This window comes from Diadema antillarum, unplaced genomic scaffold (assembly GCF_040938485.1).
Source record: "Diadema antillarum isolate AM-2024a unplaced genomic scaffold, OU_Dant_1.0 seq00000783_RagTag, whole genome shotgun sequence".
NCBI lineage: Eukaryota > Metazoa > Echinodermata > Echinoidea > Diadematoida > Diadematidae > Diadema > Diadema antillarum.
This window is the reverse complement of record NW_027271671.1, coordinates 53,229-68,531: the sequence shown is the minus strand read 5'-3', so window position 1 is coordinate 68,531 and position 15,303 is coordinate 53,229. Positions and strand designations below refer to the sequence as shown.

Genomic DNA, 15,303 nt, shown 5'->3' with positions numbered 1-15,303 from the left:
CGAGCCATCCGCCGCGCCGGCGCGCGACAGGCTGGTTCACCCGTCGTAGTACTTGTAAATTTAGTGTGTGTTGGTACATGTATGGTAGTTAGGACTTGGGAGCACATGTGGAGCAGACGGAGTTAATGTGTGAGTTTTCTTCAATTTGGTGAATCTCGTCTGAAAGTCGCAGGTGGCATTTTCACTTTACATTTCCGCGGTGAAATACGCACTGCCCTGGTAACAGACACAGTGTTATTTGAATGGTATGCTTGATATAAATATCTTTTTTGATCGCTTGCGAATGAAAAATTAAACATGGTGGGAATCAGAAAGAAAAGAGATGGAAATAACGCAGCAAGTGCTGGACAAAGCAGGAAGATGAATCTAAATAGATCAAGGAAAAAGCAGACAATGACCTTGTCCACAAGTTCAACAAAAAATAAAGCAACCGCGAGAAGAAAGAAGGGAAATGATCGCAAAAATGTGACGCGAGAGATAGATCGGCTGAAAGCCAAGTTGGCATCGCAAGAAGGTAAAGGTGTTCAAGGACAAGCAAGAAGACCACAGGAAAATGTGATGTCTGCATCCAAGGTATGTATATCAATAATATGGCTATCAATAAAAGTTCATTTTCCTAGCATAACGGCAACAGCGACCCTAACTGCGACAGCCGCCACACGCAGTGTGGCGGCTGCGCCGTGCTCCCATAAAAGATCTTCATGTTGAACAAACGGGTGCCTTTGCGGCGCTATATTTCCTTAATTTTTCAACAGAAACTACTAGGATTACTTACATGGGTCGATGAAACCTAAATGACTATCATCGGCGACTGTTTGATGCATTTCATTGCTTGTGATGCACAAAATGATGTCTTATAAGCAGCTCACCGATGTTCACAGAATTCACAATCACTTGCACAAGCGCACAGAATACTTAGGAACTAACATAAGCGAAACTGCGGGGAAGCCGCCAGGACCGCGCCTGGCGGCGCGGTCTCCGGGGCTACAGCGACCCTAGCCCCGGAGACCGCGCCGCCAGGCGCCACACGCAGTGTGGCGGCTGTCGCAGTTACAGCGACCCCAACACGTACCAGAGTACCAGCTGGTCAAATTGCCCCTCAATGAAACAGGGTTAAACTTATGTATTCACCTAACTAGCTAGTTAGACAGAAAGATCCGTCTGTCCGGAAGAGTCTTTTATTTCTTTTACGTTATCGCTCTCCTCCGTAGACTATAAGGAGGGGATCCGTGAAGCCAGATGCAGTCTCCATGGAACATTTCCCCGATGACCAGATACAGACTGATCTTTCGGTCAAGTATTCACCCTAATCTGTGTGTAATCAATGCAACCAGCACGAAAGCTCCCACACTCCAGTCTCCAGTCAAAATAACAACCGGACAATGACAATGTTTCAATGGGGTGCCCCAAAGTTTAGTCTCACCCTCATTATACTTTGCAGAATTTAGGTAGTGACTACCAAGGAATTTAATAATCCTGAAGTATTTGATACATGTATCATAATTCATATGACATTCTCTTCTCACTCTCCCCCCGTGCATATATCTTTGAGTCCTACAGTTTTGAATGTTTAACAATAATATAGATGTGCAATCTCTGGGGACTGAATAACCCCTGGGCGCTCCTGATCCTTAGCGTTGAGGCTGGACGCAGTGTAGGGAATGCATTTATGATGCAGGGAAACAGATGGTGCGATTGAGAATCCTGTATTTGTTGCTCTGTCTCTGTTTAATTTCATGTTCCTTTCTTGTTTGTTTTTGTTTTAATTTAAGGTCATAACTAGACGAACACGCAAGGCACTTTTGGAGACGAAGAGAAGAGCAGAACAGTCCCAAAGTGAGGAGAGCTCTTTGGGAAAAGTTGATATCACCACAGAGGACAAGGAAGGACAAAAACCTGATGGAAAAAATGATGCTTCCACTTCCACCCCAGTGTCTGTGGACACAGCGGTAATGACTGAAGCTCTGTTCAACATTTAGTGTACCAGTAATGCTTATTCAAGTGCTAAAAGCATCACTCCAATTCATTTGCAGAGACTCCAACCCAAAGTACCTTCTGATCTGGAGATTCTCCTGCCTGAAACCCCTAGCAAACGGGAGACTCCAAGTTGATGTGTCGTGCGAAGTTCCTAGGGTTCTAGATGCTCTCTGGTGCTATCCAAGGCTTATTTTTTCAACGTACAATAGCAATAAGTAAGAAATCCTTTCAAACGGGAGACACAGAGCCAGGGCGGGAGAAATTGAATCTCAAGCGGGAGAACGGAAGATTTTGCAAAAATGTGTTTTCGGCGGGAGATCTCCCGTCGAAAACGGGAGAGTTGGAGTCTCTGCATTTGGTAATTAACTTGCCAGGCTCGTTCCACATACCTAAATGTACAACTGTATGCATTGTACTTGTTTTTATCATATTCTCATGGGGAAAGAAAATTTAGAATAGCACAGTACCGGTACATAGAACATGTTTATGATGAATAAGAGAAGACTGCCTATTGCTGTTTTTTTTTCTTTGTAAATCATATATATCTATGGTTAAAGCCACTTAACCCTAACTAGGCCGGGCTATTTAGGTAGTTGATACCGTTGACCGCGCGATCGCGACGAAAATTGGCATACACATTGCCTATGATGTAATCTAAAATACCGTGAAGTTAATTTTTCAAAAAATCACCATTTATGCTAAATCATGCTAATTTATGCATGATGATGCATAAAATCAGACTATTTGGTATAAATCACCAAAAAAAAGCTCAAAACAGGCACATCTTCTGTGTAAATATTCTTTTTAGTGTCCTTAGCAAATGTAATAAAAAAAGATTGTATCAGAAAAAATTCTTAAGTATTTTATTGTTTTTTTAAATTTCTTATGTATTTCTTTGTTTTTTCGACTTTATGTTTTCCATTGTTTTTTCGATGAAATTTGTCCGCGACATCGCTCTGAACAAGAAAATATGTTATTCATTGATTTTAATCAATAAAACACCAAAATAATCATGCTTTTATGAAATTTGCCAGTAAGCACAGTTTGCATTGAAATTTGCCAGTAAGCACAGTTTGCATTGAAATTGTACACGAATTAACGTTTTTTAGCAATTTTTGGTCTAACATGCATGTACATATTTAGGTGTAACTTCAGAACCGCGCGCCCGGGCGTTGCAAATTTGGTGTCAAAAGATGCGGGAGACTTGAAAGAAAAAAGTCATAAAACGTCGCGGCGATAGCTTTTTGCGATTGCGATACATCGCGCGGAACGTCGAGGGGGGGCCTTGGAGGCCCCCCCCCCCCCCCCCCCCCCGGCCTAGTTAGGGTTAAATGTATTCAATATGTTGTCAATATCATATTTTTTTTCATGTTGACAGACTGACCCTTTGTAAATTTGTGTACCGATACCATTTGATGCTAGAGATACCATGTAAATTCCATCAGAATTGCTGAAAAATTAGCATTGCTTTTTTTACAGTAAAAAAAAAAAATTACAAAATTAATTACAAACAGTATCATCATTTTCATCCTGAAACTGGAGAATTTCTGATGTTAGGAACACAATCATTGATTCAAACTTCCTTTTATGGGATGAAATCATTGACAATGACCTATTTCCTGCCCGTAATATGCTCGAATTATTTAATGGATGCGCCCTGTGTAATTATCATCCAGTTTTGATCCGGGTTTGTCCCACATAGCTGGGGTGGCTGAATTCACCTCACTCTAACAGCAACGACTGGTACTCACACAATCTTACCTGATTTGCGACATCAACTTTCCAATAATCATATGTAGTGATCCAAGCTCCTCCTCCATCTGACTCTTCCATGTCTTCTTGTATCTCATTCATTTTAAATCTAGTACTTTCCTCATAAAAGATGGTCATAATCTTTCCTCAACACATGCCCTTACCATCGCACTTCATTCGCCCTTGCCAGCTGTTCAACTGATTCTTCCCAACCAAGCACCTCCATTGTGAATGTCCATCAGAAAATAATTATTTTATACACCATGTAAATTTTCTGACAGTGAAACAACATTTTTGAATCAGTCGCCTTTGCTGTAACTGATTGACAAATTGCCCTCCATCAACATAAATAATATGTTGCCTTTGCTGTTCTCATTTTTCTCTCTTTTTTCCTAAAGCTGTCAAAACTGGAGAACCTGATTGGCAAAATGGACACGGATGACCCAAGTCAGCTTCCAGACACTCTCACTAAAATAAAACACTTCATATGCAGTTCTTGCAGTAAGTGCATTTCTTGTTATGTTTATAAAACAAACAAGTTAAAACACTGTGTATGATCCTAGTCATCAACGACTTGTATGTCATGCATGGATGTGCAATCCAGTTTGATAGTCAATAAAGATTAAAAAGTTCAGCATGAAAAGAAGTATTTATCCTTATGAGGGATAGAACTTGGGCTGTTTGAAATATCTGTTGTATGTTCTGTAACATGTGTACCGGTACATGTTGCAAGCAGTCCATAGAATGATGCAATGTAATTTTACTTGCCCACTCAGACTCCATATTATAAACCAGAAAAAGTGTTGATACAGTCCTTCAACTTTTCTCTTACTTACTGTGAAGTGATACCACTGCATTGTGAATTTGCACAACCATATTTTGTAACTTTGTTTGTTGCCATGCACAGCTAAATGTCATTCTGTGGAGGTTGTCAGCAAAGCGGTGGAGCTCGGCATTGTCCCCAAGTTGGTGTCGCTGTTGAAGAATGAGGACACAACAAAACTGCCTGTAAGAGATTAATATCTGTTCAATACCAGTGATTTTATCTTCAGGGTTCCAGAGACTCCAACCCCAAGCACCTTCTGATCGGGAGATTCTCCCGCCTGAAACCCCTAGCAAATGGGAGACTCCAATTTGATGTGCGCACATCACGAGCGGAAAGCGCGAAGTTTCTTGCGGCCTGGGTCCAGGGCCCGCTTAAGGGCCCTTGAAGCTCTGTTCTAGATGCTCTTTCGTGCTATCTAAGGCTTATTTTTCAACATACAATGATATTAAAGTAAGAAATCATTTCAAGCGGGAGACACAGAGCGAGGGCGGGAGAAATTAAATCTCAAGCAGGAGAATGGGAGATTTTGCAGAAATTGGCTTTCGGTGGGAGATCTCCCGTCGAAAACGGGAGAGTTGGAGTCTCTGGGGTTCATTGACTGCTCCAATAAATAACATATACTTCATTGCATGTATTGCTATGCAGCATGCAGAAGTCCTCCTGTTGTTTTGGACAGTTCTTTGATGGTGTCACCATCCAGGGACATTGTTCCCACAAGCTCTGCAACAAAACCTGCAGTTTCCCAATCAAACTACCCTGAATCATCGTTGTTGCTATATTCAGGCCTTGGCTTGGACCACCATAAAATGAAAATGTGATACCACTTTGTCTCAATCCTTTTACTTAACCCATTAAGGATGGGCTGATTTTGCTACAACACACATTTCCCATAGGCACTTGCCCAAGTATACTGGGGACTTGTCCTCAGTGGGTTAAGATGGGAAATCACTAGCTTCAGACAAATTGCCAGAGTAATGTAAAATTAAAAAAAAAAAAAAAGAGAAAACATACAGGCATTTCTGAGATGCCATGGACTTAAATATGTACCAAAAAAAAAAAAAATTATTGTTGCTTGGTATTTTTGTCATGTTATGCAATATTTATATTGGGCAAGATATAGCAGTTATGAGTGTGTGTAGATCAACTGAAGCTGAAGACTATTTTTGTCTTTTACTAAAGTGAGTTTATGTTCATTTGTAATTTCATTCTGTGTTTTATGGATTGTCCTTGTATGCGTGTGTAAGGCCTACAGGTGTATGTGTGTGTGTTTGTGTACATATGTATGTACAGTTCACATGTAAATGTATTTGCGTACAGGTTTGAATGTGTGTGTATAGATGTTCATTATTAAGTCATCAGTAGGATACCTAGCCGTCAATCCATTCATTCATATCTCTGTCTAACCTACAGTGGGAAGCCTGTTGGATGCTGGTTAATATCACTTTCTATGATTCAGACCAATGTGAGACACTGATGAGTCTAGAGATCGTACCATCTCTTGTCAAGTTAGCCTCTTCCAGTGACCAAAAGGCCCAGGAGGGGGTGAGTTGTGAGATATCTTTCCACAGTTTGAAAGTCACAATGATTGTCAGAGTTAGATGAGAGGCATGTGTTCTCTCATCATGTCGAGTATACATGTACTTCTTCATTGGCCAAATCGTAATTTGTTCTTTTTTGGTCATACGTATTTGGGGAATTAGAGGAGCTCTTGTGGCTCAGTGGATTAAGCCAATGGACTCCCAATCCATGGTTCCTGGTCCCAGTCCCCCTGGCTGTAACAGTTGCCCCCACCCCCCCCCCCCCCCCCCCCAAAAAAAGGTTTGTTTTATGTTTGTCGGAGCCAGTAATGTAATATTCCTTCAAGAGTGATACTTTCTGGTACTGCATGATGAGTAACAGAGCTGGAAACTTAATGAGTGCACGGCAAAAGTGTCAAGTGGCAGGTAGAATTATTTTGGGTCACGTACGTGGCAAGATTGTCTAAGCAAATATGACTGACTATACCATTGCCTTGAAGAAATCACCAATCAGTGAACATAAGGGACTTAATGTGAAATGCAAAAGTTGCACTTTCTGACTAGAAATGTACTTGAATAATATCCACAAGATGTTTCTGTGTGACCATTGAAGAAATGTATGAAGGCATCTGTTCATGTTCTTCTCTTCATAATACAGGCATTCGATTTATTGAGGAATCTTGCGGGTTCGTGTGCAGAAATGAGAGACAAGGTTCTGGATTCTGGAGTCAGTGATGTGCTTCTCAGGTAAAGTATAGCAGAGACTCCAACCACAAGCATCTTCTGATCTGGAGATTCTCCCGCCTGAGACCCCTCGCAAACGGGAGACTCCAACTTGATGTGCGCTCGCGCACATCACAAGCGCAAAGTCCCTTGCAGTATAGGGTTCTCGATGCTCTCTCGCGCTATTTAAGGCTTATTTTTCAACATACAGTGAAATTAAGTAAGAAATCATTTCAAGCGGGAGAGATTAAATCTCAAGCGGGAGAACGGGAGATCCTGCAAAAATGGGCCTTTGGCGGGAGATCTCCCGTCGATAAGCGGGAGAGCGGGAATCTCTGGTATAGTGCGAAAGAAACCCACTGCCCGTTGGAACCTAGTCAGTGGCAAAATCCACAATCTTGGAAAAATTACACAAATATGGTATATATACCGTGCACTGAGAGGATGTAAAACTTATTTAATCAGAAGTGACAAGAATAGTTCTATTTCTGTGACTAAAGGAATTTATAATTCCTTGAAGCTTGAAATAGTGCATGATCTATACAGTCAACCTTGCATTGCTTGAATCGGATGGAACTGAAGAAAATTATTCTATTTATGGAAATTTTAGGATTCGCGTACATTATATTGTAAGAAGAGGATAAATAGGAACTTTTATATTGCCCTCAATGTTCATCTTATCCAGTGTCAAGGTATGTGACATTTAAGTTCTTTTATTTCATCTCCAACAAATTGAAGATACAGTGAAATGTCTAAGTGTGTCACACAAAATCAGTACAACAATGTAATAAACATAGTAACATGTAATAAAGAAACAGGAAATTGTTAACAGAGATACAAATAAATGCTATATCTTTATGGTAAACTCCGAAACATAGTTGTTGGAAATGCAAGGGACTGCTAAAAACCCTCATTTAAAAGAAAGAAAGAAAGAAAGACATTGACTGTATTTTGTTTTTATAGCCCTGTATCAAATTTGTATTAAGAAAGATAGTTGTATTGTTCAAATAAAATTGCTCATAGGATCTGTCTACTGCAGTAGTGGATGTGATTTACACAGTGGTGTATGAGGTGATACTGTAGCAGTGTAGACATAGGAGGATTTAAAAAATTTATCAATCGTATATCTCTGACAACATTCATGGTACAATTGTACAGGACACATACCACAAATATGTTGTCAGGGTATAGCACAATATTCTCTATCGGCATTTTATTTCAACATCGTTACATCATTGCAGTGTTCTTTAGTCATATGGTGCTATATCAATCATTCTCCAAACAGGATGTAATTGCTGAAGAATTTATTGTAGGACAGTCTGACTGAAATATCTGTGAAGTAGTTAATATTCTGGTGCACAAAGACAGTATTTGACCCTTGTTGTTGCATTTTCATCGCAGACTACTAGAAGCAGCTGATGAGGCCCCCCATGAAGTTTTGGATTGTGGGATCTCCCTCATTGCAAACTGTTTCAGAACAGCTTTTCCATTTCCAGAATCAAACAAGGTAAGACTGATATTTGATGATGAATATAGTTCCACACCCCTTTCCCCAACACATGCATGCACATGTTTGGCTCTTACCAAAAAAAAAAAAAAAGACAAAAAATCACAAAATGACTCTAAATCATAAAAAAAGAGAGTGAAATTTCTAAGCGCTAAGTTTGCTGGTTCTGCCCTGAGATTCTTCCCATCATCAAAGAGGGATAGGGAACATTGACCTTTGACCAAAACAGTGATGGGCACTGCCTCTCTTGACACACACACACACACACACACACATGCACAAAACAAAACAAAATAAAACAAAACAGAAAATTATTGCATGGCCCAATAGGATGCATGAAACTGGCCATTCATGTACAGAGTAACAAGTGCAGAAAGTTCACTGACAACATCAGACAAGATTTGCTAACATCGTATCTCTCAAGGCAATGTCGGCTAATGTTCATCATGTATAATACAGTGGTGGATCTAGAGGGGGGCGCAAGAGGCTCACGTTCCCCCCCCCCCCCTTTTAATATTTATCGTTAAAAACAAAAACAAAAAAGAAAAAGAAAAAAAGGAAACGAAACCCGGAAGTGGCACCAGAAATATTAGTTACGCCCCCCCTTTACAAAATTCCTGGATCCGCCCCTGTAATATGTTAATTTTTTTTTGTGAGTGTTTGTTCAATTGTTGTTGTTTTTTGTTTGTTTGTTTGTAATGCAGGTGGCACCCTTCATCCTACCATTGGGTAAGCTCCTGTCTCACAGTCATCCAGTGGTTGTTGAGAAATCCTGCTGGGCCCTGGATTACATTGCTTACGGACCATACAATCGCATTGCTGCATTTTGCACTACACATGAGGACAGCATTTGCAGGAAGTTGGTGTCACTTCTCAGGTAATGTGTCATCAATGATATCATGTTTGTTTCTATTGGTATCATACACTGCATCTTCATAGCTGCATCTTATATCAGTTAATGCTTAGTTACACATAAATGACATGAATGGCCTACTCATATTGATACAAAATGCTTGAAAGAATGAATGAATCTAGCATACAAATATACTTGAGTTTCTTGTTAAAACAATGGGCAGACGTGACTCCAAAAGAACTATTCACTGAGGGGCGCAGCCCTGAAATGAATAGTTCTTTTTGAGGCACCGAGGCCTATAGTTTGAACACGAAACTCAAAATTAGGTGAAGTATATTTGTTTTATATTTTGGATAAAAGATTCAATCGAAAAGAAGGGGAGATTTGGGGAAATGCAAAGCGATAAGTCGTCTGGTGGATGCAATGTTGTGAAGGGATCCTACATTGACTGTGCCATGAAATATACCATAAAGAAGCATGTCGCTGTGCACGATGTGGGTTAAAAATTTTACATTTGACAAGCGCAATGCATGGTGTTAAGGTGCGAAGCAATGCACAATGTCAGAAATGTTTGTATGATGTCACAATTGTTTGTTAGAAATTGATACATTTCACCTAGTGACGGTACGAGCAAAGCGCAATGTCAAAATTGCTATGTGGCGTCACAATTGTTTTGCTAGACATTGATACATTTCACAGAGTGACGGTGCAAAGCTGCGCACAATTTCAGAATTGCTTTGTGACATCATTTTGCAAATAGTATACTATTTGCAAAATGTTGTCAGAATTTTGCAAATTTTGCAAAAAAAAAAAATTGTCATTTTGCAGATAGTACTTTATACAGTGTCAACTTTCTGAAATAGCTGAAAATACCTACAATCACGTGAAGCTCTTTCAACCAATCATTAGAGGATGAATTTTTGATCCAAAATATAATGGTGGATAAATCCTATGAACTGCGTAGAAAATAATAGTCAAACCCTGATTACTAGTTGGTTCTCTTCAGTGGTCAGGGGATATTGGATTGTAGCGCAGAAATCTGATGAAAATCCACTTGAAAATACAAAACATGTTGTAAATGTTCAGAAAGAAAAATAATAATCTTAAATTGGCTTGTGATATTGTAATAAATATTATATTGTTAGCCATTCTTTCACAAACTCCTGTGTCATAATATCAGATACTTTCACCTCATATCAGCACAACTCAGTATGAACTCCAGGGTTTCAATCCCAAGTGTCACCATTTCTGTTAGAAAGTCATTCTTTAGTTTGTGTAATCAGCTCCCCTTCACCTCTCACATTAGAAATTGATTTTTGATATGCAACAAGATAAATTGCATTAAACTTGGATTATAATGATCACTCACAGGTGAGATGCATGTAGATTAATCATCCTCATTTTATGTATTGCACAGAGTTCACATTTAAGAGAAAGAGCAATGTTTGATAAATGTTTGTTTTTTACTGGCTTTTTCTTTTTGCCATGCAGTCATGCCGACCAGAAGGTTGTTAATGCTGCATTAGCAACACTTGGAGCTATCTCTCATGGAAGCATCTCACAAACACAGGTACGTAGGTTATCTTTATTCTAAGATGTGATGTGTGTTTCTGCCACCAGAAGCAAAAATACTGTCATAATTTTGCAATCCTACAGACTGTGCCTAAGTGTGGATTCCAAGTAGATGCATTGTTAATGATAGTACCAGGCTTCTAATACGATGTAATGATTACTTGATTGGCCTGACTTCAAGTAAAAGAAGAGTGATAAAAACAACAACACTACAATTGAAATTTGAAGCAGTGTATGGAAAAATTGCTAGCTAGCAGATAAATTACACTTACCATGAGTGCAAGTTACAATTACTTCTCTGTGCGTCATGGCATTCATAAGTAAAGAGAGTCATTTGCATACTATAGTGCTCATGGGCGTAAATCGGGGGGGGGGGGGGGAGGGGGGGAATGGGGCATATGAATCCCCTCTGAAATGGAGGAGGGGGGGGGATGGCCTGTACAATCATCCCCCCCCCCCCCTGAAATTTGAAAGAAAAAAAAATGGAGGAAGCAGAAATGTGATTGCATCAATTTTGGCATATTGCATGACGTTCGTACGCCCGCCTTCAGACAGGTAACAGAGTTCAACAGTATTCTATCTTGTAGGATAACAGAGTAACAGAGTTCAACAGTATTCTATCTTGTAGGATAATGTATACAGGTAACAGAGTTCAACAGTATTCTATCTTGTAGGATAATGTATTCATGATATTCTCAAGCGCTAGCTCGCTTCGCTCACTTGTGAAGAAAGTAATATCGACATATACTGTATGTTATGGTCCAGACATTGACAACATCAAACAGTATAGACCTACATGTAAACATGCTATGACGTGAGCAACTTGGGACCATCTACAAAATACGTGTATTTACGGGGGGGGGGGGGGGGGGGGGGGGGGGGGGAGTGTTAGGGCAGACAAATCATTTGTCCCCCAAGCAATTCCCGAGATGAGGACAAATCTCGAACTTTCTTTATGGAAAATTGTCCAAATACAAATTGTACTGCCAGAACTATGCACCAGATCGTTGAATTGCAATCATAAACATGCAAAAGCTCCGCTATACTGGATCCCTTTGGATAGACTTTGTGCACTTTTACTTTTAGGGAATTTTTTTGAGAATATAGGGTTCATGGGGTCAAAGGTCAAGGGCAACACTTCAAAATTTTACTATTTCCCTCATGGAAAAAAAATCCAAAATTTCACCAAAAATGTGCACCAGATTGCTGAATTTCAGGTCTGAAAATGCAGAATCTTCCTCGTGTGGGAGGGGGGATACCCCTCCCCCCGCTCCCTCGCATAGATATGTCAGAAACGAAAAAGGTCTTCATACTTTTAAGGTCTGATTTTCCGTCGAAAGTCATCTGACAAGAAAAAAAAAAAGCAACAACAAGAACAAAAAGTCTTCATATATATTTCATGCAAAAGAGTGGAACATTCGATCCCTGTAAAGTGTGTGTGTGTGGGGGGGGGGGGGGGGGGGCACCAAGCTTTTCTCTCTCTTCCCCCCACCAAGGCTGCGCCGGTCCGGTTATGGGCTTGTAATCATGGTGATGGTGACTATCGCCGATCATCCCCCCACTCCTCAGTACGGATTTACGCCATTATAGTGCTGTAAAATAATATTCACGGAATTAGAACACAGTAGTGGTATCATTTCTTCAGAAAGGAACCAATTCATAAGTTGAATTGATCACAAGTTTTCCATGTCTAACTGCTTTTAAAAAGAAAAAAATCGAGTAAATTGGGGAGCTATTTAACAAAGAGCAGCACAGAGTCGTAGGTATCATTAGTTGTAAAAACTGCAGTTCATATGGAAACAGAAAAAGACCAATCTGCTTTGTACTTCATTCGCTATGGTACTGCACAATTAAGTGTAAACCTTTTGTGCAAAATATAATGCATTACTTTATTCATGCAGCTGATACATCAAATACAACTATGTAGTGCCTTACACAAATACTAAACCAACACTGCAGGTGATTTTGGGCTCTGGGTAGAGTACATGTATTGCTCATTCTGTATTCCTTTCATGAATAAAGTGGTTAGTTGATGAATTACATTTGATATGTTTGGCAGGTTTCATGTGCGATCATAGCCTAATCAGTTAATATAGAAGGTAGAGGGAATAGCACCAATCAGCTATTGAAAACATCATGTCAGCTGTATATATTTGTATATCTAATGTATTGCAAACAGGTTAGTCAAATACAGCTCAGCATCTGGATACACATAATGTAATTGATAGCAGACCATTCGTAATGTTATTTCATGTGCACAACATTTTCTGGAATGCATGTTCTTCCATGGGAAAACACTTGTTCTGTAAACAAATGGCAAGCACGCATCTGTTGCAGTCGATAGTTGGCTAGTTGGCTGTGATGGGCTCACTTGTGATGCTGCAGATATTGCATCCACAGACAATTTTAGAGATTTTAGAGATAAAGATATGTATTCTGTTACAAAAAAAAATGATCTTGTCGACAAATGAAGTATGAAAATTGAATTGAATTGAATTTATTTCTCAAAACTGTATCATATTCTTCTTTTCTACCACCTCAGGCTATTCTTGGGAGTGGAGCACTTCAAAAGTTCAAAGACTTGCTGGAACATGTTGATAAGAAAATAGTCATGAGAACACTTCTTGCCGTGTCAAACATCGCAGGAGATGGCAGGGAGCATATCAAGGTCAGGGAGTGTTCTTTCAGTTCAAGCAGTCATGGGCAGTTTTCCAGCACACTGCCCTACTTTGACAACAGGATAAAACAAGTGGCAGAAAGGAGTTTCGTAGTAAATGGGCAAAATATGTTTTTCTCTCAGATCTCCATTGTAAACTTTAATAATTTCTCAATATAAGGTTATCTAAATACTGTACTACTCAAAATACTGTAAACTTTTAGGATAGCCAGTTACTTATTACATAAATTGTTATTTGTATATCAAATATGGCACTTGCTTCCTTCTGTCAAATACTGTAAAAGTGGAAACTTTCGTGGTGTTGAAATTTTCGCGCATTTCGCGCAACCATAAACTAGCGCGAAAATAAAAGCACGCGAATATTTTTGTTTGCCATATGTTCCCCTGCGTGATGTCTTGATTCCGCGGAATTAAAAACATGCCAAACTCTTCTTACCCATCCAAGCGCGAAAAATTAGTCGCGCGAAAATATCTGCTTTTACAGTAGATAGTCCTTCTGTTTAGAGAAATGGCTCGAACAAAACTACTGTTTTCAGTCATGTGGATGTGTACTTAATTTTGATGTTTGATATATGCAATGCATGATGTAATGATTATTATGATTATTACTTAGAAGTAGCTTGTTTCTACAGTTACGTATAATGATATTGTAAGTAGAGCATGCATTATGTTCAGAAACATTGGTCTGAATTCGCAAAGGTGGTTTAAATCGAAACCATGGTCTGTGCAAATTTCTTCTACGTAAATATGATTGACAGATTGCGTATGCCAACAGATGTCCAATACCAAATACATGTTGATATGTGCATGTCACAGCTACACCTACATCATGCTTATTTTAGACCATAGTCTAGATTTGTACCATGGTCTAAGTTTAAGCCACATTTGTGAATTTGGGTGATTTAGTTTAACTTATTTTAGAATTTTCATATTTTTCTGTAACTGACAGGTAATTCGTCTCACTTTATCAGCTCACATGTGCCAAAGGCTCGAGTGAGCTAATGCAGTCATTCACCATCTGGTGTCCATGGTATGTGCATCATACTACATCTTGCAGAAGTGATGCATGTTGGCCCCTTGTTTTTTGTCGAGCCCACCGGAGGTGCGGGGAGACTTAAGGGATCGCCTGCGGTTTCTGTCCGTCCGTCGTCCGTCTGTCGTCCGTCTGTCGTCCGTCCGTAACGCTACAAAAACTTGAATAACTCTCTACTGAGGACTTTAATTTCAATCAAACTTGGAGGGAAGAGTGGTTATACAAAGTTATACATTTGTGACCCGCTACAACAAAATGATCCTAAAGTCGGGCGAGGTCGATTATTTGAAAATTGCATGACACAATTCCCTAATCTTTCCGCTTTAAATTGATATATAACACATCTTATAAAAATAATCGGCTGCGGAGATATCGATGTTTAAAAGAGAGCATGTCGAGACGTCTGGGAAATCACTGTTTCGAGAAAAGCGCCCTAAAAGTTCTCCTTGCGATGCAATCACGACCAAGGGACACGCAAGTCAGTATTCACCTCCGGACAATAGAAGGTAAGCCCTAGCAGCCCCCGCAATGCTCATTCAAACACAGCGTCGGCGGTCTCCTCACCGACCAATCAGTGACCAGGATTCCAGGAGAAGCGGCTGGGCATAGCGCACCCCGCCACCACGCACCAGTCGACTGGGGAGTGTGCGAGCTTCACGCTTCGGTTAGCGGCAAGCAGCAAACTGACCAATGAGATCACTCTGGTCGTTGTTAGGGGCGGAGCCTATCTGTGGCGCTCAATCCAAATGTTCGAACCAGTTTCTGCTTCGTTGAAACACCAAAAAAACATGGCCCAGAAAAACGCTATTTTATGGTCTTTCCTTTCATCGTTTTGCTTCAAAATTTCGACAGATGATAGAAGACAT

The 15,303-nt window shown here is 40.0% G+C and overlaps 1 protein-coding gene across 1 annotated transcript; it reads left to right on the top strand.

Moving 5' to 3' along the window:
* Positions 1-7,969: 7,969 nt before the first annotated feature.
* On the top strand, positions 7,970-13,563 carry LOC139739137 (uncharacterized). Its single transcript, XM_071649754.1, has 5 exons — positions 7,970-7,980; positions 8,197-8,302; positions 9,007-9,179; positions 10,647-10,725; positions 13,270-13,563. Exons 1-5 carry the CDS (start codon positions 7,970-7,972, stop codon positions 13,561-13,563), a joined length of 663 nt encoding a protein of 220 aa, XP_071505855.1.
* Positions 13,564-15,303: the final 1,740 nt, after the last annotated feature.

Coding starts and splice junctions, on each gene's coding strand:
- LOC139739137 (XM_071649754.1), top strand. Junction 9,180..10,646: donor AAGTTGGTGTCACTTCTCAG/GTAATGTGTCAT, acceptor TTTGCCATGCAG/TCATGCCGACCAGAAGGTTG. Junction 10,726..13,269: donor GAAGCATCTCACAAACACAG/GTACGTAGGTTA, acceptor CTACCACCTCAG/GCTATTCTTGGGAGTGGAGC.